The sequence below is a fragment of the Taeniopygia guttata genome, chromosome Z, assembly GCF_048771995.1.
Source record: "Taeniopygia guttata chromosome Z, bTaeGut7.mat, whole genome shotgun sequence".
Lineage (NCBI taxonomy): Eukaryota > Metazoa > Chordata > Aves > Passeriformes > Estrildidae > Taeniopygia > Taeniopygia guttata.
In genome coordinates, this window is record NC_133063.1 from 48,881,217 (window position 1) to 48,909,003 (window position 27,787).

Here is a 27,787-nt window from a genome sequence, read left to right on the forward strand (position 1 = left end):
CAGGAAAGAACACCTAAAGAGGGGGATTCAGCTGTAGAATCTTATTCATCCCAAACACAGTTTGAGCAAACAGCAGAGAGACAAAATGAGTTCTTGTCTCAGGAGATGAAGCCTTCATTAAATGCCACTCAAATTCAAGAAAAGTTGACAAGCCCCAGAGAAGTAAAAATGAAGTACATTCAGGAAGACCTAAAGGATGTGCAGAGAAAATTAGAGAATTCTGAAGCAAAAAGAAAGCATGTGGAAACTCAAGTCCAGTCTAGAGTCCCAGAAACAGATAATTTAAACAACCCAGACATTTCAGAAAATTGTTCTGATCTTAATTTGAAATTCAAAGAAACTCAAAACAGACATGAGGAAGCTGTGAAAGAGATTTTGAATGTACAAAGGCAAAAGAAGCCAGTTCTTGTTTCCTCTGAAAGTGAAGAAACTGGTTCTGATCTGAGTATGTTGAAGATTACATATGGAGAAGTTGAAGCACTTAAGCAAGAATTGAAGAAAGCATTGGAGGAAAGCGAAAGACAAAAAGAAAAAGTGAGAGAGCTACAGAAAAAGTTTGAAGACAGAGAGCAGAAGATGGCAGGCAAATTGTCTGTGGAAGAGTGTGAGGAAATGAAGAATTCATATTGTTCAGTTATTGATAACATTAATCAAGAGAAAGCATTACTGATTGAGAGGTACAAGGAAGGGCAAGAGGAAATTAAAAGGCTACAGGACAAGTTGACAAATCAGATGCAGTTGGAATCTAGTGCTGAAGCTGGAGAAAGGAAGGATGTGATGCACAGAACGATAGATGAGCTCAACAGGCAACTTAGTGACTTGTCTCAGTTGTATAAGGAAGCACAAACAGAGCTTGAAGACTATAGGAAGAAAAAAACTCTAGATGATATAGCTTCAGACTACATTCCTAGAGATGAACATGACAAACTGATGGAGGTAACAAATTCTTTGAAATACAAAGCAGAAAGTGAGTTATCAGAAATGAAATCCCAGTACACAAAAGTATTAGGTGAATCAAAAGAACTCAAGCAACTGTTAGACATTCAGAAGCAAAACTCTTTGCCAATTACTGAACACCGTCAGGTAATCAATGCACTCAGAAATACCATAAAGGAGATGGAGGAAGAAATAAATGAGCTCAAGCGATTGCTTAGCAACAAGGAAAGCGAATTAAGAAACTTGGAAAAGGCATTACTGGAAGAAAAAGCTGCAATTAATGAAGCCATGGTACCCAAGGTCACATATGAAAAGCTCCAGTCGTCACTAGAGGGTGAAGTTAGTGCTTTGTCATCCAAACTGAAGGATGTAATCCGAGAGAAGGAAAATATATCCTTAGATGCCATGAAACTGAGAAATGAAATTTTGCACTTGAAAGAAACGAAAGAAGGTATGCATACTCTTCTTGAAGCAAAGGAACGGGAGGTGTCTGATCTTCAGCACAAGTACCACCAAGTTCAAGAAGCTCTTACTGAATTGAAAAACTCATCAAAACTAGAAGAAGATAAAGACAAAAAGGTCAGTGACTCCGTACAGTGGAGGGGTAATGTGAGTTCAGAGTACAAAGCGTGTTTATGAGTGCATGAGTTCCCTAACTGACAATGTTGGTTCAAGTACGTTATGAGTGCATTTCCCCCTCTGAAAATACAGGTATAGAAGGCAAAGGAGTTTTCTCCATGTTTGGCTTTGCAGTTGGTTTCCCCTCCCTGTGGAAATGTACATGATCTTTCAATTTACTTCTTTTAAGTTATGCTTAGGTTGGGTTCACACTATTTTCAGGTGGCTGAAGTCAAAGAAATGAGATTTGCAGCAGGGAGATATTCCAGAGAAGACAAGTAAACAAAATATCAAGAAGGAGCAAAAATTCACTGTTAGAATATTACCACATCATCTGAACCATAGCATTTGACTAATTTTCCTCTGCAGCTACCATATCTGTCACTACAAATTCCTTTATAAAAAGCTATGCATTTTGGTAGTTGTGAATAGCTGGCCTGTGTTTGGTTCAGCAGAAAAATTTGTAAAGGTGGTAAATGCAGCCCTTCTTGTTAAATATTGCTGATGTTCAGAACAAGGAGTGCAGTTTGAATAGACTGGACTAGGATGGGGAATAGAGGAGCATTGTAGCCCTTTGCTTACATGACATCTCTGTTTGTCCATGGAGTTTATTTACAATTTGGTTTGACCCCCTTCTTAGATTTCAGTCACAAATAAGTCAAAGATAAAACACACAGGAAGACAGTATGCAGAGCATCTTTTAATGAAAACCTGTGTTTTGCCTCCCTAGATCAATGAAATGTCCAAGGAAATTAGCAAATTAAAAGAAGCATTGAACAGCCTTTCTCAGCTCTCCTACTCAACCAGTGCCCCCAAAAGACAAAGCCAGCAGCTGGAGGTGTTACAGCAACAAGTGAAGCAGTTGCAAAACCAACTGACTGTAAGTGTGAAAATTTGTTAACATAACATTAGTCCCAGTTCTCCAAAGAAACCTGTACTGTTCTTCACTCTGCCTTATTTAAAATAGAGTACAAAACAGTGAGTACATGGAAAAGAATCTTCATCCAAAAAAACCTGTAATTTCTGTTTCTCTGAAACATGTAGGAATTTACCAAGTCATGAATAGCACTTTAGAAAGAGCATAACTAAAGAAAGCTGGTTTTCCACATATTTTTCTCAGACCAGTTGAGAAACAGATGTTTTGTAGTAAAATGGAGTGACCAAACCTGCTGCTCAGACCTTAATTTGTGGAAAAGTACAATCAGTGTGCAGAGGATTTTCAAGAACATTTATCAGCTGATGTTGTTTTGGTGTTTTATGCATTTTGGAAGAAAGTATGAGGTTTCAAGTCAAGCATATGCATCTTTTTATGGGGAGCATAGTTTATTCTCTGAAATTTGAATGCCTTACAGATCTTTTTTTTTTTTAATTTTGTTGTTTATGCATGAAAGATCCAGTCTTCTAAGCTGGGTTGAGTCATAAATGATATTTCCTAGAGCTTGCTGACCCAGAGGAGAACATTATTCACTCTTGGGGATCAAAAGAAGGTATTCTCCACTGCAGGCCTTTGTTGAGGGCTCTGGAGTGCCTCTGAAAGGAGAATTCTCAGACTGACGTGCTAAATGGGGTCTGCTTCTTACCTTTCCCAGCAGAAAAACAGAGGGCGCAGTATGCCAGAAAAATTCCCTTGTAGGCGAGAGAAATAATAGGCAGGACATCCTGTCAGTGTGAAGGCCCAGACTTTCTTATTCCAGCCCTCCATGTCTGAAAGGACCCTTCATCTCACACTAATTTAGGATCAGCAATGTAGTGTAAAGTGCAAAAGTATACAGCACATTGGAAAAGCAGGTAGCTTTTAAAACAGGACAGAAACACTCTTTCCTTCTTGTAGCTTTCCTAACAGCTTCATGTGTCTTTGGAAAGGTGGCTTCTGAGTTGTGGCCGTCTGTGGTCATTGAAAAGGATTGGGTGGCTTTCATGCATTCAGTGTCCTACAGGGTAAGCCCTTTTTCACCTGGGAAGGCATCAGCTCTAACAGAGGGGTTGATGCCTTTTTTGGGCTGACTTAAAAATAGAGGCCAGACAGAATTAAGAGAATAAAAGCAGATATATTTAATATAAAAGCAGATATATTTAATGAAGGGCCTTCACGTACATTAAGGGCAGACAAAGCCTCCCCAAAGGGGCTATAACCAAGATGGAAGACAGTAATGAGTTTACAGATGGTTATAAGTTTGGTCTATTTATATACTAGGGATTAATACTCCAATTACAGCACCAGATAATGAAGTCATATACCCCCAGTTTGCCTCTCCCCCAATTCATTTTTATTTATATTTTTCAGGGCCTGGGGCAGTAGGGTGTCCTTGAGCTGCAGGCCTAGAGAGGAATTGCTTTGTCTGAATAAAACAGGAGAACAGTAGCTGATAGGCTGTGGAGTTTTAGAGCTATACCCTAAAGCAGTACAGGATTTGAAATATATAAAAGCTAAAATCCTAAGGCATCAGGGCCACTGCCTTCAGGGAGGAGGTGAGTTGCAATTGAGAGTTGATTTGTCAGAGTACTGTTGTCTTTCCACAATTCTGGTTGCTGCTAAGGTTGGAAATAGAGTATGTGCTCATTCCACAACTTAGCAGCTCAGTACTTCTTAAAACTGATGATATCAGAGCTCTTTTACTGAGGTAGGTAGAACTACAACATTTTTCTGAACATTCTTCCAAGCAAATTTAGAGTTCCTGGTGACACAACACTGTCTGAACTGGTTTTCAATGCATTACATAAGTCTTTGGTTTGAATTTTCCTCAGTCAGGATCTATTTGAGGAGTTCTGAATTCAATAGTTCTGAGTGCTCTGTGCCTTTCTGTTTAACTGTTTTCTAGGAAACAAAGAAACAACACCAGGAAATTGTCTCGGTTTACAGGATGCACCTTCTCTATGCTGTGCAGGTATGGTTGCATGTTGTCAGTCTCTCGGTTTTAGTATTTTAACTGAGGATGTTTCTTCTGCGGGTCTAGTAAGAATTTTGCATGTTTTCACTAAGACATAAGGTATGACAGTGCAAGAACAAATTTAACACTGCTTCCACTTGGGAAATTGATCTAATTACTATACCTGAAAAATAGTTTGTAGATATTCTTAAAGATTAGAGCTGCATTGATTTAATCATCTTTTTTTCTCCCTCCCTTTGTCTAGGGTCAGATGGATGAAGATGTCCAGAAAGTGCTTAAACAAATTTTATCAATGTGTAAAAGCCAATCGCAGAAAAAGTAAACAAAAAAGCCATGGAAAACTCTCTATTTTTATTAATCCTGTTATGGTTATTTTATCTAGATTTGCCTTAACATAAGATTTCAAATTGGCAATTTGCTGCTTTTGTGTTATTGTGCTGTTTGTGAGGGGGATATATTTGTCTGTCTGTACCACTTCCATGTGCATTTCCATGTGCAGTAGCTAAACACATGCCTGCTTTTCATACCCAAAATGCAAGTATGTTCTTCAGATTTTTTACATAGGCCACTCCATGTCATGTTTACCCTGTGAGTACTTTTCCAGCTTCCTGTAATAGCAGCAGGTTAACCTGGAGGAAAGCACTGGTGTTGCCTGGATAAAGGTGAAATTCTCTGTAAGGTATTCTGTACTGATTATAACCTACATCTCATTACTGGGTGTGTTTGATACTGCAGCACTCAGATTTTGACATTTTGTCATATGCAGTCTTTGGCAGAGCAGAAGTGAACCTTACAGCAGTGAGCAGGAGTAGATATTTATGCTGAGCCAGAACGTGGAACAGCTACACTTCCTGGTGTAATGTTGTTTAAGATTAACACACTAAAACGTAGCTGCCCCAATTCACCCAATGCACTGAGTACACAAAACCCATACCATGCTTCATAATGGTTTCCTTAACTACCTGGTAGTGGAATGAAACTATTTTGAAAGGTAAAAGCATTAGTTTACTGAAGTTACATACAAACAGAACTGTCTCTATAAACAGCCCTTTATGATAGATTTAGCTGTCTATGCAAGCGTTGGCCATGAAGCTCAGGAACAAAACCATGTCATATACTTTTAGATAAGGGATTTTAGTGAACACAGGATGTTTACAGTGCATGTCAATGCCTCATACTTCCTAACCTCACTTTTTAAAGATCTTCTCTGCAGTATATTTTTACTGGCCTCTAATGAATTTTTTTTGTAATGAAACCATTTTTTCTACATAATATTTGCATTAAGCTTATTAACAAATATTTTTAGGTAACTGTGTCTTAGAGAGTTTCTTTTTATACCCCCAAGTACTCAGTAATAGTGAAGCATAGTGAAGTGTTTTCAGTTTGTAAGAAATTTGTATGGAATAATAGACCTGTCTGTCAGTGTGGTCCAGAGCAGTTAAGTGTAAAATTCAGCCTGCTATTCAAAAAAAAAAAAAAAATAGAAATTATAGGTAGACAACAGCAGGAGGTGTCAAAAAAATTTGTATGTTGTTTCTAGAGGCTACAGGCTTCAATAAAGCCTTTATCAGCACTTCTACATTTAAAGTCAAATAAAAATGCCTGATGTGGAATAGAATTAAACTATGGAAAAATGTTCTAAGCACACACTGCACTTGAGGGTACAACCATTTTAACAAGCTTGCGGCTTCAATATGGTATTGTGGTTTTTTTATTCTATGGGGATATGTCTCTATTGATAGAGAAATCTTTCAGAGCTATATAATCTATGAAGTTTATATAGAGTCATAATATGACAGGAGTCAGCAGTGCCTCAGGCTGACTGAACTCATAGTGCACTTATATCAGATAATTCCTAACGCTGGCAAAGCTAAATGGATTTTAAAAACAAAAAGAAAAACACCACCTTTTCATCAGTTAGACCTTGGTATTATTTTTTTTGAGAGGTTTAACTAATGCCATCTAATTTTGAACAGTATTTTATAGTTAGACAGCTTTGAAAATGCTCCAAAGAAATGTGAAAAAAATTTTGCTGCATCACTTCAAAAAGAACAAAATTTTAAGCATGCTAATGCTGCAAGTATAAAACTTGATGAACCATTTTGTAGGTTGCCTGATGGATTTAGTCTTCTACTTTGTTTTGGTTTGTATATTTATTACAATTATCTTTGTGGAATATTGGAAATTATATACTACAACATAACAAGTTTCTTTATATGTAAATTACAAGAAGTTTCCTCATGCAGCAAATAAACTATTTCCAAATTTTTTTTCATTTTTGTCTTCATTTACTTTTTGTATTGAGGGAAATCTCACTACACTCTGCTAACATAGTACAGATGTGTTTTATATCTGCTGTTTAAATAGATGACACAAGAACCAGGTTTTCCTCCCTGAAATTGCATCTTCATTATTAACTATCTTGATCTGTTGTGTGAAATAAATCCAGTCCAAACCCCACGCAGTGAGTTTTGCAGATGATGCCTTCTAGCTCATTGGTAAGTTTGTAGGCATTTCTCACATGGACACCTTGCTAGAGGTAATACAGGTTTCCCATTTGCCACTGGATTTATTACAGCAAAGTTTAAAATAACTTAGAGCTCAGCACACATCAGTGATGTCCCACAGTTCTTCAAAACTAGTGGTTCTCTGTCACTTAGCACTTCACACACAGAATTGCAATGAGAATATATGTAAGAGTATATGCATATGGATATGTCTGCTTTTTAAACTTAGTTACACAGTCAGCTCCATTGCCTTTTATATTCTCTTCTCAGTTTTATTTGAGAAACAGTTCTATCAGTGACTGATTTGCTTGTATCTTCTTGCCTGAAGGAATTGCATCTCTTGTGACCACATCCCAGGGCGCTTTAGCCTCTTGTAACAAACTTCTGTAAGCTGCCCAGCACTGGGTTCCCTTTGCAGATGGACAAGCTGACATGCAGTCTGGGCCTGTGGCGTACATCTACCTAAGCTGCTACTCTGAAACATCCACACCTGTTTCTGACCTTCTGAATAGTCAGTTATAACAGCATCAGCAGCATTTTTGTAGCCAATGCCTTTCCCTCTCTCCACTAAATGCATGAGTACTGGGAATCAACTCCTCTTGCCAAACTCGCTCACTGCAGTTGGCACACAACAGATATAATTTGGTCCGAGAGCTTGACCATACTGGTTCTTCTCATCCACCCTGTGTCCTGTCACAGTAGAGAATGATGACAAATGATGGTAGCAGGCTTCAGATGGAATCTGGGAGGAGACAACATCCTAGATCTGTATTAAGATCACCTTTCTTTTTCTTTCTCTTGCTGTTTAAACTAAGGGCAAGTTCCTGTAAGCAGGTGCTGCCCTGGTTATTTATCATCTGGCTCTCACAGGGCCCTTCTTTTGCCAACCCAAATCAACATGAGAAGATGGTGAAGAGTGAAAACACAGAAGATTTCAGCAGCAATCAGAGGAGAACTTTTTGCAGTGTGCCATGTGTCCTTGCTGGACAGATTTTTTGGCTGCAGCAGCACATAGTGGCACCTAACCAACACCTGAGCAAAGGGGTCATTATCCTCTGAGATGAATCTGGGTTCCTGGGCATGTTGCATAGCAGACTTCCTGCTGGAGCCTCAGGGGTAGAGGCACAGGTAGAGAGCCAATCTTGCCCCTTACTGGCTGAGCAGGGGGCTCAGGGATGGCAGAATGGCTTGCTGATTGCCTTCCCACATCTCTTCAGGTCAGCTCCGTGGTGATGTGATGTAGTGCGAGTAAGCATAAGACAGCAAAAGCACAGGGAAGGCCATGCTGCTCTGTGCTGCAGCAAACCACACACAGGGTCCCAGGAGAAGCAGCCAAGGAAGGGCCAGTGGAGAAGCTGACAAGAAATCCCTTGGCAAATGCCATTTTACTATAGGGAGCTATTAAAGTCACTTCATGTTCCGTGAGTTTGCCTGAGAGTAGCTGGCTGGGGGGAAAAGGTAGCTGGCATGTGCTTTCAGTGCTGGGTGCTTCAGAACTACATAAACTACTACTTCAGCATGTATATTGTGTTTAGACCACAAATCTGCTCTCTGGAGGGGTCTGGCAGGGTGGGGTACCAGCCTGGAGTATGCAGGAGCAGGGAGGGTAAGCCAAGAGCCTGGAGTACCACATGGGACACGGGAGGAGAGCTGACTGATGGCACTAGAACAGGCCCTTTGCCTGTCTGACTTTCCCCGGGGAGGCTCTTGCTTGGGTCAGCCACACCAAAGCATCCTGGGGCTTTCTTCACACCAACACCAGCCCTCATCTGAGCCAGAGGCAGACACAGAAGGCAGAGGCAATCTGCTCTCTAATGTGGCAGAGACACGAGTGGTGCAGGCAAGAATTGCTGCCTCAGGTGGTGTGGTCAGGCATCCCAGTGCAGGGCAAGTCCTGGAGCAGAGGCAGCCTCCTGTGGCTTTGGATGTCTGGGGGTCAGGCCTCAGTCTGCTGCTTGGGACCCAGGCTGCAGAGCAGCTGTGCTTGTTCGGGAATTGTGTCAAAAACCTCTGGGGGAATTAGGTGTGGAAGTTTCAGAGTAGCATAGGCAAATGTGATGTACCCCAGCACATACTCCGCAGGCACAGCTGTAACACATCAAAGTTTTTCAAGCAAATAGAAATTGGTGCAAGACTTTTAGGACAGTTCAGTGATCAAATCATCTATTAACTGTGGGTTTGGTCTGCCACAGAGAATACTAAAAGTACTGAATTTAATGTCAAAGCACAGTATAAGAGTTTGAGTACCTTTAAACCTTCATCTATAAACACTCCTTGGTTCTGTAGCTAAGGGTCACTGTTGCGTGCTCGTGGGTGCTCACCAGTTCTCAGCAGAGCATTTCATAGAAGTGAAGTTTCAAATGCTTTTCTTCATCCCTGCCTCCTCCTCCTCTGTTTGGATCCTTCATGATGCTCTTGAACATAAGTAACAGAGACGTTAAGCACAGACTAGAACCATATTTTGTTTTGGTTTTATATCTGTGGTCTTCTCAGGGCAGTAACAAATTCATTCTCCTCAACAGTAATTTCCTTAAACCCCTTTCTTAGAATTACAGTGGTAAATTGCAGCTGAATAAAAATAAGTGATTTAGTGTCTACTAATTTGATGAAGCCTGAGTTAAAGTTTTTGTAGCTACAGAACAGTCAAGTCTGCTACTGGCAGGAAAGTCATGTGCTTTGCCCAACAACTGTTAATTAGATTCCCCAGGTTTCGGTGCTGTGTGAACAAAATGTCTTCTTGGAGAAATGACAGGTTCTGTCACGTCAGCCACACTGATGGCAGACTGCATGAACTGCATGGACTATCACTAACATATTACTCCTCTGATGACCGTTTTTTGCCTTTACACAATCAGCAAAAATCAGCTTGCTTTTAGCCCTGCTGATGCCAGTCCCCAATCCTACAGGTGGTTTTGGGAGGGTCTGTTTCGTGGTACCACCCGTAGTTCTTGGGGCATTTTATGGCAATGGATTTGTAGGTATTTCCAAACTTTTGGCTGCCCTGACAGACTTTTAATTGATGAGTTTAACACAGGTTAATGTAATCATCAGGCTTTCAGTCTATTATTTTAAAAGCCTGCTTACATGCTGGTCTGTCCAGATTCATTGTTGGCCCTCTTTGTACATTTTCCAACAGCCTGAAATGCTCAGACAATTGGTAATGGGGCCTCCTACCAGCAGCTGGAGATTGGAAACAGGCACATCTCAGTGACATCATCTCCTGCAAGGAGCTTAGGGCTGGAGCCCATGGGTATCCATCTGCTCCTGCCTGCCCAGCTGGGCCCTGCACACTCACGGTGTGCTGGTGTTAACCCTGCCTGGGGTGGGAGCTGCAGCTGGTACCCTGCACCCAGTGACCCTCATCAAAACACCAGTGTGCCTGTATGGGAAGCTGCTGCTCTGCTGTAGTCACTTTTCCCTTTGGGATTAGCCAAAATGCTCCTAAGTGATGGCTGGGCTCAGGCCCACAGCACTCTTCCTGCATTCCTTGTTGCAGAGCAGCAACAGTCCCCACTCACTGCCCATTCAGAAGCCCTGTCCAAAAATGTTTGGATGCATTTGCTTCTCTTCTAAACACTCTACTGTCCACCAGAAGTCAAACTCCAAAGAGTCTGGGGAACAAGGGGGATGCTGGATTAAACTGCATTTTCCAGACAAAAAGAAATAAACTCAAAACCTTCCTGTTATATGTATATGATAATGTGTGCAAATAAAATTGTCATATATTTTATAGTTATATACTGTTATACTCTTATAAGAAGCTTTTAAAAACACACAAGCCAGTGATGGGGATTGCAACACAATGTTGAAACCACCTGGACAAAGGAGGGAGGACTCAATTCACAAGCAATTGAACATGGCCAGCCCGGAGATGGATCATCCATCAAGGTGGTCCAAGGAAGACCTGGACAATAAATATGTGATAAATATCCAAAACTGAGATAGCCAGAGCCATCAGGAAGATACATCTCAGTACCGGGGAACGCGATCATGGGAGTTCATCACTCTCCAGACATGTATTGTTCAGCTTGCCACAGAGAAAAGAACTCCACCTGAATATGTGCAGTCCAAAAAGGAAGAAAAGGGACTCTGCCTTGAGCAAGAAAAATCGTATAAAAATCGGCCAGACAGGACAGTCAATGTGGAGCATAGGAGACCCTCTGCTGCAGTGGTCAAACTTGTGTCCCACTCAGCGCCGACACCCGGCACTGACCTTTTTTTCTTTTTGATAGTGGCTTTTCTTTTTGTTGTTATTCTCTAAATTTATATTTGGTACACTTAATACATTTCCTTAAATTAATAAATTGGATCTTTTATTTATAACCATTCCTGAGAAAAAAACCTAGAATTCCTTCCTCTTGGAGACTCCCTCACAACTGGAAAACTGTGCGTGGGGAGTGACAACTCAAAGCACAAAGGTCTGCACTGCCCCATTCCTAGAAATAGATTTCCTGGATTTTTGCTGTTCAAAATGCAGGTCCCAAAAAAAAACGGCAGTGCGTTCAGGAATTGGTGGAGCCACAGCTGGGTGTGAGCACAGCTGGGCAGATGTTGCAGAGCTGGCACACACGTACCTGTGAAGTATTTCAGAGCCAGGCACCTGCAGGAAGGTCCCGGTGGGGAGGGCAGGTGCTCCCCTGGTTGTGCTGCTTCTGCATCGTCCCCTCAATGTGTGCAGAGCCCTGCGCTGCCTGAGGGTGGCTGTGCGGTTTTCAGAGTGTCTAAAATTCCTGCCCTTGCTGCCACATGAGAATTTGTGTCGCAGTCTGAGGGCCGGCAAGGGGCAGGCTGGCAGTTTCCTCCGCAGATGCTTTGGCCGGTGGCTGTCTGGCACCGTGTTGCCTTGCAAATATCTGCATAATTAAAGCCGACCGAGATCACCCAGGCCGCATTGCAGCATGGAGGAAGAGGCAGGCGTGCACTCTGCACAGCTTTGTGCAGCCCATGCCTCTCTGACACATTTCCTGGGAGCTTTGGTCAGATCTGGAGAGTGACTGCTCGTAGTTGCAGCCTGGATATACCCCAGCTCCTCCAAAACCTGTTCGATGCCACCAGTTAGTTTATTAGGAGAGTAAACCTGTTTGGCCAGCTTGTTGTCTAGAAAAAATCAGATTTGTTTCCCGGTGTACAAGAAGCAACTAATTGCACACATAAGAGAAACACTGATTATTTATTCCAGTGGCACAAGCCTGGGTGTTCAGTGGTGTTCCACAAATCAAGTACACCAAGTCTCAAAACTTTTTACTATTTATACACTCTAGTGTTAAAGAAACTTTCCATTGTTGAGCCTCTCTGAAAGTCACACTCCCAGTGCCAGACTTTTACTGCTGGGGCTGAATTTCCTTCACAGTGGGCAGCTCCAGTGCACCTCAGTGCAGCTGATGCCCCAAGCACTCCATTCATAGTCAGACCAGGTTACCTTGCTGACTCCATCCCAGGCTTCCCATGAAAGAATCTCAGACATCTCATCCACAAAGCCATTTATTCATGGCGCACTTACACAGAAACAGCTCATGCTGATGCCTCTGAGGAGGGACCCCCAAAAAAGGAACCCCAGGGAATTTTACACCCTGTCTACCCCGGTGCAAATGTAGGTCTTCCTCTCCAGTTGGCACATGCCACCCTTTCTGTGTCAATTCACCCAGCTGGCATCACCTGTCTTCATCTCTTTTGTTATCCAAAATGTCTGCAATTGCCAGCCTCTGCTGTGTCTCCCAGTGTCCACTCACCCTGCCTGGTTTCACCGGGCTTTGTGCCCTCTGTTAATCAATCCAGCTGACTGGTTGGCAGTTCACAGCCTCGTCTCTCTCTGCACTCTCACCCAGAGCTCAACCCGCACCTCGAGTTCAGCTTGCAGACACAGCTACCTGCACCAGATGTATCCCTCAATATTAGCAAACATAGGCATTAATGTTTGTGGCCTACAAGAGACATTGTTCTCTTATTAATTAGTATTCTATCCTCTGTCAGCTAATGATCCCCTCAGTTCTTATGCTAATTAGTCTGCAACCCTCAGTCTTCATCTTCTTTTGACATGGTGGGCCATGAGTCAGTCTGTCATGATTTCTCCCTGGTGCAATTCTTTTTACCCACTCTAAGTCAGTTTCAGTACAGTTGCTGAGTTGGCCCTATTAATTTCTTCCTTATCTCGGGGAGTTCTGCCATATGTCCTTGTGGCTTTAAAGTTCTGCATTCTTTGTGTCTTCCTACTATCCTTCTTTCCGAGTTTTGTTAATCTCCCCCTAGGTATGAGATCACTGAAGCCTAACAAGGCAATTTTGCCAATGAGTAATTTATCTAACACCTGGATATAACTTAGGGCTTGTTAGCTGCTTTCTGTTTCGTGGATTAAATCTACTTTCGGGTTGATTAGGGGTACAAGTACCTAATTAGGTGAAGTTGTTCCATGGATCCCTTACATTACAAACCCGTTATTGCACTCCACTGGCATTTATGTGGTAAAATCCAAACATACTTTCAGTCAGATTTCTTATCTCAGACCTCCAGCTTTCTGCTCACTTGCTCCTTTTTGGTCACTCCATGGTCCCATCTGAACCAGATGGGGTAGGAGGCTGTTCACTTTTCCATCGAGAGTTTTAATCCACACACAGGCACAGCCCCCCACCCACTACCCCACCTCAAATGCTGACACAGTGGGAGTGAAAGTGAGAGTGAATTTCCCATTCTCTCTCTGCTCAGATTTTCAATGGTATTACAAAAGGGAAGATTTTCCTGGGTAATGCAGCTTTTTCTAGACTCCCCTGGATGCATCCCTCCAGAATATTTACACAGATTGATGTTCACAGTCGTGATGGACATTCGCTTCTCACCCCTGTGAGAGTCTTATTACTTCACGGAAATCAGAGCTGTGTGGGACACCTGACTGCATCTCCAACAGTCTCTGCCTGGAAGAGCCCTTGCAATGCTAATGCACTGCGCTGTTATCCTTAGACCCAGATAAGGGCAGATGCAGGGTAGAAAGAGGCTGAACCCACCTCGTCTCTTCCATTTATACTTAAGCAGTCCTAGCACACTCAAAGAGAGATTCACATGAGTTTTTGTCTCAACAAGAAGGCATCAAGCAACTATTCTGTAACAGCAGCATTTAAAAATAATTCTGTGTTTGTTCAGTTTAGTTGTTAGTGTTCTTTAATGTTACAGTTCAGCAAAAACCTCTGCTTCTAAATATTTAATTTGGTAAGACCCACCTGATGGATTCTTCAAGCTTTTACTAAATGAAGTTAAAAACAGACACCTACAGGAAACAGCATATGGCTTATCTCAGGTTTTCCACCTGCTCCACTAACCTCACTAAAGACTCATCTAGTCAAGTATACAAGAGTGCTATTTCCTTGTAAATCCCAGTGTAAATAAATAATAAATAACTGAACTAAATAAAAACTAAAAAAGTGACTCTTCCCCACTACTAACTTTAAAACAGAGGTATAGAACTGAACTCCCCCTGGAGAATTTTGTTCTTTACAGATCCAAATAATTGTAGAAAGTTAAGGACACACAAAAATTCAGTATGTTGAGAGGCAGGAGACAACAGTAGCACCAGCACTCTTGGTGTTTTGTTGGATAAAGATTGTCATGAACCAAAAGCATTATTTTGACTTCTGGAATCTTCAAAGCCTGGTGGGTACCCAAGGCCTGCTGGCAGTAGATTTCTGGCAAAAATCAAAGAAGTGCCTTCTTTCAGACCTGAGGTAGGTTCCTACTCTGAAAATCACAAGTCAAAATAATTGGAGGGAAAATCACTTGCCAGTTTTCCGGCCTTGGGACGTGGAATGCCCACAGCCCCAAATGCTGCTCATCAGAGCTGCCAGGCACCACCTACCACAGCTGAAGCCAGGTGGAAGGCACTGATGACTGCTCCCACCCCAGGAACTGATTTACTTTACGAGACAAGTAATTCTGAGCACCTGCATGCACCATTTTAAAAGAAATCAGGTGGGCAAAATCTGAGTTACGACAAGCCTCTTCTGTGATACTACTAAAGAAAAAAATCATGAGCTGGACATTTCTTCTGCTGCAGGTTTCCTGTAGGCGGCCAGGGGAAAGGTCTTAAACAGTAGAGACGAAATGTACTAAAGGTAACCTGAGTTCTGAATCCATGCAAAGTGTAGCAGGAAATCTAATGCAGCAGTGGATATCTGTGGAATTTAAGTAACTTACTAGGTCAAAAAGATGTAGTGCACTTCCAGTTGTCATCCTCCTCTTCACACTTTTTATTTTACTGTGTTTGAACGCAGAAATGTAATTGAATGCATCACAGATGGATTCTAAATCAATTCACTGCCTTTCAGCACCAAGTCTGTAACCCAGATTTCCCATATTCTTGTCTCCCTAAAATCGTATCTATTAAGCGTATCTATTAAGTCAAAAGTGCATAAGCACCTCCCTGACTCTGTGAGCTCAGGCTGGGACCCAGCCCATTTGGGGAACAGACATTAACTCCTGCACAAACCATATGTGTCTTTAATACCTAATATTTATTAAATGCAAGTTATTTTCAAGTATTTTGTGGTGTTCTAACTTCTATGGATATTACTTCTATGATTACTGTTGGTAGGCCATAGAAGAAATCATTAAAAGTACCATTTCAAGAAGTAACACAATACATCTGTAGGCAATTATATAAAAATTCAAATGTTAAGCCACAATTCCTGGACACAATACAAGAAACTTGGATATTCTAAAATAAATCACACCAAGAAAGTGGTGTGTTCTACTTCATTTTTATCCTGTCACCCAAGGATTATGTAAATCATCCTTGATACTCAGTAGTCAGGGATAACATTTAATTCCCAATGAGACCATAACCTTTTTTTCATTGAAGAAATTGACACAGTAGCCAGAAGGAAGTTCATTTATATTTGTCCTGGGTACACTTTAGTTTGGAAAAAAAAAACCCAGTGAATAAGAGCAATTTAGAATATCAGGTATCTATGTCAGCCTTGTAGTTCAAAAATTTGTAATTGTTTATAAATTTCAAACAATTAACTTTATTGTAAACTTTATTGCAATAAATGAATGATTTGCACAAAAAACAATATAAGTGAATAGATAACACTGTGCAATCCAAAAGTATACTCTCGCTAGCATGAGCAAGAGGCTTAAAATTATCTACAAAAACATTTTAAACTTAAAATAAACCCAAAGGATTCTGTCAAACTGTGGAGCGATCAACTTGGTAACATATGAACACAGTGTTTTCCATAGAAAACAAAGCAAGACCTCATCTGACAGACAACAAAACTTGACCAGAGGCTAAAGCTGTAGAAACCACCTGCAGATTGCTGACTCTCTGATCACATCCCACAGCAGAGAGGCAGGCAGCGTGTGTGATTTGCAGAGTCTGCATCCAGTCCAGTGCCTGGCTGCTCCCAGGTACTTCCCGTTCTGAGCAGGTTGGTTGGTGTGAAAGGACACATGGACTTTTGACCTAAACACAACCCATCTGCTGTTCTGGAGGTGGGACACTGCAGAAAGCTGCCCACAAACCATACTCTTTTCAGTGAGCATGAGGTCAGCCCCATTTTTAGCAGTGACTTGAATACACCACTCCATGGGATCCAGGCAGATACTCCCCTGCTGCACTTTAGCAGCGACTCCTATTGCTGAAAAAGGCTATTGAGAAGGCAAACTAATGTAATAAAAAATTTTCAATATGAAACTTTTCTCTCTTATGATTTTTAACACCACCAGTAGAGAGCAGCAGAGGAGGAACAGGGACATGAATACACAGAAACAGTTCAGCTGCAGCATTCTTGAAACTATTGATCCAAAACAATGACGTTGCCAGAACAGTTGAGAGTAATGAGTAAGTAAATCCTGGCTTCTATATCAATTTACCAATTCAACATCAGTTTGCAGACAAAATGGTAAGTTGGTGTCAGGCAGAATTCCAAGGAACTGAGTTATATTAAGAATTAATCAAGATGAGAAGCTTAGTAGCTTCACTGACAAAACATGTCAGCATTTGCCAGCAAGAAACCACCTGCTGCTATTAAGAGATCTGTTTGAAAATGTTGTCCTCTTTCAAGACAGATTTGGTTTTAAGTCACTGAAAGTTAACCGGCTAATATACAGCTAGTATTCAGATTTTCCCCTGTGTAATTGCTCACTAGAAGTCAAAGACAAAAAACATAACACAGACAAAAATTCTTGGACAGCATTGCAAATAGCATCAATGTATTACAGAAACAGTACTTTAACATCTGTGTTGGAAGCAGTGTCTATAGAAGATCAGCTGCCCTTTCTGCTTTTTCAGCTTCAGTTTGAGTCAAGGCTAAGAAATGTTTGCAGTGCAAGAAAATGAAAGTTTTCAGCTTTCTTATTCCAGAGTTAAAAAATAAAGACAATATTAACTCTATCAAAATCTACAGCTTTCATTAGGTTTTGTAAAAAATATAGTATTTTATATAAACAAAAATATATTACATACACCAGTACACACACCTATAGTTCTGCCTCAGTGATGTCCTCATCAGGGCAACAGTAGTATTCCACAAAACAGATCTGTCCATCTTCATTCCTAATCATATACTGCAGTGAAAGAAATCCTTGAGCATCTGTTCGAATGGACACTTTACAAGACAAAGCCAGGGCCTTTGTGGATGGTTTAAGCAAAGAAATCTTGTACCTGCAGGAGAAAATATTACTATTATAGATTATTTCAGTAATATGAAAAAAACATATTGTGCAAAGAGGAGCTGCAACATTAGTCATGAATAAAGTCCTAGAATAATGAAAAACAATAAGGAACACACTTATTTGGTCTTTACCTGGTAACAACATTAAACTGTCATTGTCAGCACTTAGCTTTTGATTGCAGACAAAGCCTTTTATCAGATGGGGAGTATTTTTGCCCCCCATACTAAAAGAAATGTTACAGAAATGCAAAAGCAGTTCTTAAACTTCCCATAAAGAACATATGACCTGACATAGAGAGCATCAGTCACTTTCTAACCTGTTTGTCTGGGTCTGGTTACAGTGGAATGCTTCCATCAAATCAGAGTCCCTAGGGTAGTCTAGATGTGCACTTCCAGCATTTCCAAAAGTGGATAACCTGGAAGACAAAAAACACCATCTCAAAACACCTGATGAGAGCTCTGTAAAAACTCATTAAAATGAGTTACTGTACATATCTCATGACTGTTTTACAAAACTCTGCTGTTTGTTTCACTTTATTCAATCAAAAATGCTAAACTTTCCACACCAGTGTCACATTTACCAGGCTGTCAAAATACTCATTACTATGTTAATTAGAGAACATACTGTGATTTACTATAATCATTATAATTCTTCCTGAAATGAACTGGTATTCTAAAATAGTTCCCCTCTCTCCACTGTGAAAACTTCAACTCCTCACCAAAGGCAGCCAAGTACAAATATTTGAGTTGAAAGCCATTTTTAGTACCTGAAGTAGGGTTTATCTGGAGACATGGTAATCTGCAGAACTTCACTGGTCATATCCAGTTCAGCAAATGCTTCTCGTAGTCCCTCTGACTGCAGGATAATTTTATTAACAACCTTTGTACTGCAGAAATCAAAATCTAACAACTCCTCAGGTTCTTGAGTGTTGATTTTGCACACTGTTACTACTCCTCCTTCTTCCAAGAACAGCATCAGTGGATAGCCATAACCACGATAACACATTCTAAGGGCCGTTGATGTTCCTGAAAAAGAGAATGAAACATACATTCTGCAGAGATCATAGCAAGAACATTTGATCACTTTAGAAAACTCGCATTTTTCTGGCACACAGGCACACAGGCCTCCTAGATACCCTATGAAATGCTAATGGTTATGCAGTAAAATTAAATTACTTGTGTGTAGACAACACAAATCCAAATAATTTCACCCACCAGCTCTGACAATTAAGACACACTACAATCAGTTTAGAGGAATTGGAAAATCCTCAGGTCCTGTGGCTCTCTGGCTCACATTATCTTTCCTTACTATTCTTGTTCCTTGTGCAACCTAAACTGAAGTTAATGCAGCTGAGCTTGTGCTGCGGTCACAGCCTCCTGCTGCAGGTTATCACCACCTGAACCTCTGGTTTCCCAAAATCACAGTGCTCTTTAGTACATTCGATTTAGATCTTTAGGTCACCCACAACCAAAACTGTAAAGGAGTGAGGAGTACAACACAGAGCTGCAAGAGCACAACTGCCCAAAAAGCTGCCATGGTATGACTCCATGCCACGTGAATATACATCCTGCAGTGCCAGCACAACCTTCTGTGTATTCATGGAAATATACCACACCTGGCAAGGAGCTGGATCCAAAAATGGTGAGGCAGTCCAGAAGAACAGACAAACTGATCCGGAACATCACCGATTCCTCCTGAACGGAAAATTCCTGAAAAATTTCTGCCTGTAAATTAAAGCAAAGATATGAAAAGTTGGGAGTTTCTGCAATTATTTTACAGCTTAAACTTCAGGGTTTCCCATCCAGAAATCAGTGCAACACAAAGTGTTTTCTACATGCAACACAGCATTGATTATAGAAAAATGGGTCTTCATCCTCGAAACTAGGAAAACACAATCAAACTACACTTGAAACAAGGTACGATGGCATAAACATGAAGCCTAAATACTTGTTTATTATGGTTTAAGTACAGCCTACAAATGGTAAAACCTAGAGCTGCTTACTTCTGGAGCTAGAAATATTCATGGAACTGTACAATGTGTCACATTTCTACAGTGACAATACTCATATTTTTTATGTTCAGAGCATGAATAAACATTCCAAATACTAGTACTTAAGAACAGAACAGTGACTTCACCACTCTGAAATATGTGCTGAATCCTGCCTTTGACTAGCCTGATGGGGATAAACTGCTTTATGCTATGCTGTCTGTCACTGGTTCTCACTGCTTTGTGGCACCTACAAGAACAGAGTATCTCAGAAATAAAGCAGGGTGGCATGAGCTGCTTTTGGAAAAGTAATTTCATATTCTCCTGGCTGCCCAGAGGGAAAACTGCATCCTTAGATGCTTTGAGCACAGCACAACCATCTTCAATCAAGTGTCTGTGAATCTGTACTCTCACAGTTGACAAAAATCCAATCTTCTAGCTTTGGGATGAGCTATAAAAACACTTAAAGAGAGGTACGATGAGCACTTGCTTGTGCAACTAAGAACAGCACAGCCAGAAGGAGCATGAGTTTGGCAGGCACGAATATATTAGACGAGGGTGCAAACTCACTACACTGTTATGTGTTCAGGGATGTACTGGTGCAGGGTTTGGAATTCCAGCAGCATGGACACCCACCAACAGGGGCAGACTCACCACGGTCCTTCCTACATGCCAAGCACCTCTGCCTTGGTTCCAGCAAAGTCTCCCCTTTCCCACAGGTGAGCATATGGAATTGTTACGGTTAAGGGACCTTTGAAGATTATCCAGTCCAAGCCCTCTGCCAAGGCAGGGTCACCTGGAGGAGGTGACACGGCACACATCCAGGCAGGGTTTGAATATTTCCAGAGAGGGAAACTCCAATACCTCCACTGGAACAGAATACTGGCACGCTGTTCCAGTGCTCTACCACCCTAACTGTAAAGAAGTTCTTCCTCGTGTTGAGGTGAAACTTGGTGGTGGTTTATTTTATGCCCATTGCTCTCCTTCCTGCCACTGGTCACCACAAAAAGGAGTCTGGCAGCATCGTCTTGGCACCGATCTTTGAGATATCTATATGCATTGGCGAGACTCTGAGTCCGCTCTTCTCCAGACTAAACAGACCCAGCTCTTGCAAGCTCTCCTCACAACAGAGATGCTCCAGTCCTTTAATCACCTTTGCAGCCTCCGCCGGACCCTATCCAGTGACTCCTTGTCCTCCCGGTCCGGGGCCTGTGCACGGCCTGCGGCAGCCGTGCCCTCCCCGTCGCCGGTGTCCCCGTACCTGGATGAAGGCGTTGGCCTGGATACACTTGGCATCCTCCACGGTCACGCGCAGCCCGCTGGCCGTGGCGAGGCAGGTGGCGTAGTCCTGGAAGTGCACGGCCCGCAGGAGGCTGGACAGGTGCCGGGCATTGTCCAGGCTGGCGGACAGCGCGTAGCGCTCGCCGCTGGCGGGCAGCTGTGCCGAGAACGGCATGGCCGGGCCCGGGAACGCGGCAGGCGGGAGCACAGGAAGCAGAGAGCCGGCACAGGGAAGGCGGGCACACGGACGTGAGCGCAGGAAGTGAGATCACAGCCTTGCCGGCGCAGGAACTTCGAGCGCAGGAAACGTGACGCGGGAAGCGGAGTGGGCGGATACCGGCGAGATATGGCGTGGGGACAGATGGCGGCCAAGAGAAAGCGTGGAGCGCTGGCCGGGGGGAAGGCGAAGCGCGCCAGGAGCGCCCCGAGCGCGGGCGAGGCGGCGGCGGGGAGCGGCCCTGAGGAGCGCAGCGCCCCGCCGCAGGAATACCGCATCCCGCCGCCCGTGTCCCAGGTACCGCCGCTCGGCCCGGGCTCGGGTTGCCTGAGGGAACGCGGCTAAGTCGTGACAGAGAGGTTTATTCGTAATCTCTTATAATGCTAGCACAGCTAAAACTAAACGTGGTGGCGCGTTTTTTCTGTGAGAATACGCGAGAAGCGCTATCCTGGTCCATGTCGGTGAGATGTGTTACCTCAGTCTCAAAAGTATTTGAAAAAGTTGGGCAATTCTGTTGTATACTGAGGCTGTATGGAAACTGTACTTGTTGCATTTAGGAATCATACGGATAAGGTTTCCGTAATTGTTTGCTGGTAGGAAAAACGTGGAATACTGCGTATAAACACAAAGATTTCACAATACGCTTGTCGACGTGAGAAGGTGGGCTGTACTCAGGGGCTGTCCCTGAGCCCATTTTGCAGGAAAATAAGTGATGCACGTGTGGCTTTTTAGTAGCTGGATGGGAGTGAAAGGCTGTGCCTGGGAGCACGCCGTGGATCAGGATGAGGACAGTTCCTCCTGTAAAAGCAGTGCCCCCCTGTGCTGTAGGAAAGTTCACTTCACTCTTGAGGAGAGTGTGGTTCCTGTTTGCGTGGGCAGATCAAAACGAAGGTTCTTGCTGTGTCTTTCTGTATTTACTGTCCAAACTTTGTTTTGCTGTGTTATAACATTATTTAAGGCTGGAAGCTTCCACGTGACTATTGTGTCTTTTTTTCCTAGGGCAAATGGAAGAACAAGGAACGAGTGCTGATATTCTCCTCTCGTGGGATTAATTTCAGAACAAGACACCTAATGCAGGACTTAAGGACATTGATGCCTCACTCTAAAGCAGGTGGGGTTTGAACATCATTCCTAAGTTATATTTTGAGAATACTTTTAAGCCAAAAGCTCTAAACAAGCTGTTCTTTTATTTTTTTAAATGGGGTTCAGAAGAGTTTTGGTGAAACTTGTATCTTAAACAAACACCCTTTGAGCCAACAAGTACAGCAATTGTTGTACCGTAGTATTTTCTGAGAAGTGAATCCTATGGTATCCGTCCTGAACCTGCACAGTTAGTTTTGTGTCTGTGTTTATTTATTCTATAACATGACAGAAACAACTTGGTAATTACCCTTTCATTTATAAATTAGTACAATTTTTGTAAAACATCTGACTGTTCAAAGAATCTCTTGTATTAAGTTGGTTTTTCAGCCTTGTAAATGTTGTTTTTGTTTCCAGATACTAAAATGGACCGTAAAGACCAGTTATTTGTAATCAATGAGGTAATTCAGTGTTTGTCTTGGTGCTTCTTTATTTTATTTTATTTTCTATGGAAATTCAGTATGCAATGGAAAGGGGCAACCAAGTTCAAAGTGTAACTTTATATATGAAAATTATTGATACCCAAAAAGCCAAAAGTTGACTTTTGATTAATAAAACACAAATTAAACTTTTAATTAGATACAGATTTTATTCATGAAGAAATATAGCATAATGTGCTTTTTCGTGTAGGTGAGAAGTGTAATACAGCTTATACTTGAACAGTGCAGGACACAAATATGCTGCCAGCCCAAATATAGTAGGATATTGATAGTTCTGAAGCTAGAACCTAATGCTCTTGTGTTTGTATCCTGGATAGGATTATCAGGTTGTTTGTAGCTTTAAGGAGTTTATTACTCCTTGTAGTAAGTATGCAAAATTTAAAAAAAAAAAAAGCCAGACCAAAATTTAGGTGTCAGTAGATGTCATTTAATAAGACAAGATATATGCTTTTGTACTGCCATTTTGGAGAGGGAAAAATATTAGAGATGAATGTGAAAAGTTATTAAAAATGTCTTCAGGATTTTTTTAAGCAATAATTTGATGTGTCTTGTGTAGGTGTGTGAAATGAAAAACTGCAATAAGTGCATCTTTTTTGAAGCTAAAAAGAAACAGGATCTCTACATGTGGTAAGGAAATGTTGCTTTGTTACATTTCTATTTATGGCTGCTTCAGTTCTAGCTGAAGTTTCCTACTCTAACAGTGAAGATGCATGAAATACGGCTGCTTAGTTAAATTTGTTCTAATATTGCACTTCTGTGGATAGTGCAGATGTACAGTGCATGAACAGCTTTTGGACATTGTTTGCAGAAGCATTTCACAAAATTATTTAGAAAACAAGTGTTTATGAGCATACACACACATTTCAGGACAGCTATAAAAGTAAGAGAAACAACTTGAATGCAGGAATAACTGGTTGGGGTGTAGTGTGGAAATCTAGCATGTATTCTGGCTGCTGTTAACATTTTTCTTTCTCTCTTACCCACCACTTGTCCTCTGAAGGCTTTCAAACACACCACAGGGACCATCTGCTAAATTCTTGGTGCAGAATGGTAAGCTGGTGGACATTATTGTGTTTGCTGTTCTGTCCAAAACATTTTCTGTCTGCAAAAAAATAAAAGCTTTTTTTTTTTTAAATCACTGTAGTTCATACACTGGCTGAATTGAAGATGACAGGAAATTGCCTAAGGGGCTCAAGACCCCTTTTGTCTTTTGATCCAGTAAGTATAGGTTTTATTTAATTTGGATATGTTCTTACTCTTTTTGCATGACTATTGCATTTAGCCTTGTATGTAAAATAACATTTTTATTTTTGTAGATTTTCGACCGAGAGCCACACTATGCTCTGTTAAAAGAATTGTTTATTCAGGTCAGTCTAGTTTTAGTGTTTCTTCACTGGAAATGTTTTTTGGAAACATACTTAAGGATAGCAAGTAGTTTTTTTTCAAGTAGCAGTTTTATACTTCTGAACTTTGAAAAGATCACAAAGGATTGGGATCATATTCTTAGCATGACTCAGACACTTATTCATAAGTTTTGGGTTATGAAGTGTAACCTTGGTTTGGGAACTTAGTAAATTAAAAGGAGTTTAAAATGAGCTATGTTTGACCTCTTAAATTGCAGATGTTCAGAAACACTGCCTTTTATTACAGATATTTGGTACACCACAGTACCACCCCAAAAGCCAGCCTTTTGTTGACCATGTTTTCACCTTCACTGTCACTGATGAAAGGATCTGGTTTCGCAATTACCAGGTGAGTGGTCTCTCCTAGCTCTTCAAAAGGAGGTCAGCGGGGTAACTTCATATCACATCCATTAAATAAAATAAGAATAATTTTTAGCAGGATATGCCAGCCCCTAGTGCTTGAAGATTCAGTGTCCTGAAATGGCTTCTCCCATATGTCTGGAGAGATCTGGTTCATTGAACATTCACCAATATTCATTGAGTTGTGATTCTGTGAGGGATGTCTTGGTAGCAGGACATACTACCCAAGGCCTAAACTGTGCTTTAAGCAAAATTGCTGCTTTGACTCAAAGTGATCTAGAGCTTACTTTCTGTAGAAGGAATTCACAAATACAGAATACTGCAAAAGCTTGCTTGAATTTCAAAGAACTGCTTTATGTACAGGACTGGGTTTATACAAATCTAGCTAATTATCTTGAATTTAAATTCAGTTGTGTATTACCTTATGCAAGGTGCCTGCGAGGTCTTATGCTTTGATTCAATCTGTGAGAAATGGAGAAAGTTCTCTTTTTATTACAGATAATAGAAGAAGATGCATCTCTAGTAGAAATTGGGCCTCGTTTTGTCCTGAACCTTATAAAAATCTTCCAAGGTAGCTTTGGAGGACCAACTCTATATGAAAATCCTCATTACCAGTCCCCAAATATGGTAAGCTGCTCTGTTTTTGTTTTCTCTTTCATTTAGCAACTAATTTGAAAATCAGCCTTGTAGTCAGTCTGTGCAGGAGCATCAAGTATGCCTTTCCCCATGACCCTTTGTAGTGCCCTAAACTGGTGACAGTTTGAGAGCAGAGTAGTTTTGTAATCATGAAGTGAATGCAGACATCATGTCACTGAAAAGATGACATTACATTGAGGGTCTTGGCCATTAAGCAGAGAAATTAACATTAAAGAAATCAGTTTCTTCAATACCAGATTTCTTCCATTGTGCTTATTTGAAACATGATGAAATTTAAATTCTTATTTTTATAGCATCGCCGGCTGGTGAGATTGTCAGTGGCAGCTAAGTTTAGAGAGAAGCAGCAAGTGAAAGAAGTGCAAAAGATTAAGAAAAAAGGGACTAAGGTCCTTGTTGAAGAAGATCCTACCGAAGTAGTCTTTGAAACTCCAGCTGAAGAGAAGCCAGTGGAAATACAGCTTGTGAAACCAGAATCAAAGCCAATTGTTAAAGATAAGAAGAAGCTTCGCAAAATTCAGAGGAAGAAGCAAAAAAAGCTGTTCAGAACTGAAGGATCTGCGTAGATATTATAAGGAATGAAATTTCATACAATATTAACCAAATATTGTAAATATTTGAATTCACATTGTACAGACAAACATGTCTGAACTTCAGTTTTAAGTGAGCAAAACACACATTTCTTTATAAAGATTTGAGTTTGCATTCTTTTATTGTCTTCTGGGATTCTGAGTTTTGAGAAAAAACATGGCATCCCATTCAACCTGGCCTTAAACGCTTCCAGGGATGGGTCATCTGGACAACTTCTCTGCAGCAATTTATTACGTTCACAGTTCCTGACCTCATGACCTGGTTCTTCCTCTTTCCTGTTCTACACTCCCCCAGACTTTCTTGTGTTTCAAAGTCTTGCTTGTGCCCTGTTTCTGTTTGACTTTCTGTTCAAAGTCTTGCTCGTGCCTCTGTTTTAATTTCCAGCATCTTAAAGCTGAAAATACACAACTGATTTGAGAGGAAGCTGACCTGTTAAGTTCTAAGTATCATCCCACCTAGCAGGGTCAGGCAAATCCCATATAACTTCTGCAGCAAAATTGTCTGCGTGCCATATGACTGGAAGGAAAGACTGGTGCATATAGGCAAGTGCTCAGTTCACATAGTCTAATACACAGACACAGTTGAGTTGGAAAGGACCTCCATCAGTATAATTGAATCCAACTGAACTTCTTGCAGAACTGTGTAACACTAAGCCATATGACTAAGGTCATCATGCAGACCCGCTTTAACTCTTGACAGGCTTGGTGCCATGCCACTTCCCTGGGAACTGACCATCCTATGTGTAAAGAGCCTTGGTGTCCAACTGGAACTTGGTGTCCAACAGGAGCTGCCTGCTCACTCTCCCTTTGTAGGGTGGGGAAGAGAATTGGAAGGGTAGAAGTGAAAAGCTGTGAGTTGGGATGAAGACTGTTTAGCAAAAACCAAAGTTTTGTAAAGCAAAATCCATGCAGAGAAGCAAAATAAAACAAGGAATTTCCTATGTCCTGTGGGGAGGCAGGTATTCACCAACCAGAAAAGCTGTGTTCCGTCACATGTAAGTGACTCAGGAAGACAAATGTGTCACTCTGAAAAGCCACCAGCTTTGTAGGTTTGAGCATGGTGTCGTGTTGTGTAGGATAGCCCAGCAGTCAGCTGGAGCTGGAGTGGCTTGCCCTGTGTCCCCTCTCAGTTTCTTATGCACCCCTCTCTGGCAGGTGGGGTAAGAAGCAAAAACAGCTGTGAGTCTGAGCATTGCTCAGCAATAATGCAAGCATTTCTATTACTATCAACACATTTGTGTTTTCAGCACAAATCCAAAGCACAGCTCCCTACCTGCTACTGTGATGACTCTTCCAGCCAAAACCTGGAGGGAGGAGGGAGGGAGGTCCCCCCCCGCAGCCTCCTCTCCAAGCTGGACAAGCCATATGACCTCAGCTGCTCCCAAGTCCTGCCCTCTGGATCTCTCCATCTCAGCTGCCCTCCTTCTGATAAACTCCATTAGCTCCAATAAACTCCAGCTTTATATCCTTATGTTGAGGCGATCCACTGCCCCCAGCACTCGAGGTGAGGCTGCCCCAATGCAGAGCAGAGCAGGACAATCCCCTCCCTTCCCGGCTGTTGATGCTGTGCCTGATGCCCCCAGGGCAAGGTTGGCCCTCTGGCTGCCAGGGCACTGCTGGTTCATGTTCAGTTTGCCATATTTGGATTAAACACAGACTGGGGACCTCCAGATTTTACTGTGAGATCAGGGCCTCCAGATCCAGCTCAGTTTGTGTACACTGATACACACCTGAGCTAGAGAAGGAAAGCGACTTGGACCAACCCTAACATTTCTGAAGAGCATAGGTATAAAAAAAGCTACCCTGAGAATGTGTGCTGTGGAGGCTGTGCCTCTGAACTCCTCAACATCCACAGGAATCAAAATATCTGTTTCAGAAATAGTGTGGCCAGCTGGCCTAAGGAAGCTATTCTTCCCCTGTGCTCAGCTCTAGTGAGGTCACATCTTGAGTCCTGCATTCAGGTCTGGGCCTTCCAGTTCAGGAAGGACTTTGAGGTGATGGAGCAAATTCAGAAAAGGGAAAGAAACTAAGCTGTGAAGCACAACAAAGCCTGGAGCACAGATATTAAGAGAAGCAGAGGTATTTATCCTGAAAATGAGGAGGCTGA

At 41.8% G+C, this 27,787-nt stretch overlaps 3 protein-coding genes across 8 annotated transcripts in view; 2 read left to right on the forward strand and 1 right to left on the reverse strand.

The window, feature by feature from the left end:
- Nucleotides 1–6,717, forward strand: part of RAI14 (retinoic acid induced 14) — an 85,467-nt gene extending 78,750 nt beyond the window's left edge. For all 6 annotated transcript variants that reach the window (XM_030257910.4, XM_012577635.5, XM_030257912.4 and 3 more), the window contains 4 exons: nucleotides 4–1,515; nucleotides 2,285–2,434; nucleotides 4,374–4,439; nucleotides 4,687–6,717. In XM_030257910.4, coding sequence (XP_030113770.4) covers nucleotides 4–1,515; nucleotides 2,285–2,434; nucleotides 4,374–4,439; nucleotides 4,687–4,764 — 1,806 coding nt within the window. In that variant the 3' untranslated portion in view covers nucleotides 4,765–6,717. The remainder of the gene's footprint in view (nucleotides 1–3; nucleotides 1,516–2,284; nucleotides 2,435–4,373; nucleotides 4,440–4,686) is intronic.
- Nucleotides 6,718–15,807: 9,090 nt separating this feature from the next.
- Nucleotides 15,808–21,146, reverse strand: RAD1 (RAD1 checkpoint DNA exonuclease). Its single transcript, XM_002191770.6, has 5 exons — nucleotides 20,857–21,146; nucleotides 19,224–19,332; nucleotides 18,375–18,633; nucleotides 17,925–18,023; nucleotides 15,808–17,597 (listed from the first exon to the last, which is right to left on the reverse strand). Exons 1-5 carry the CDS (start codon nucleotides 21,049–21,051, stop codon nucleotides 17,414–17,416), a joined length of 846 nt encoding a protein of 281 aa, XP_002191806.1. The 5' UTR covers nucleotides 21,052–21,146; the 3' UTR covers nucleotides 15,808–17,413.
- An 11-nt stretch (nucleotides 21,147–21,157) lies between these two features.
- Nucleotides 21,158–25,781, forward strand: BRIX1 (biogenesis of ribosomes BRX1). Its single transcript, XM_004177143.6, has 10 exons — nucleotides 21,158–21,390; nucleotides 22,093–22,204; nucleotides 22,591–22,634; nucleotides 23,230–23,300; nucleotides 23,674–23,723; nucleotides 23,818–23,891; nucleotides 23,990–24,040; nucleotides 24,324–24,425; nucleotides 24,935–25,063; nucleotides 25,387–25,781. The coding sequence occupies exons 1-10, from the start codon at nucleotides 21,223–21,225 to the stop codon at nucleotides 25,654–25,656; spliced, it is 1,071 nt and encodes a 356-aa protein (XP_004177191.1). The 5' UTR covers nucleotides 21,158–21,222; the 3' UTR covers nucleotides 25,657–25,781.
- Nucleotides 25,782–27,787: the final 2,006 nt, after the last annotated feature.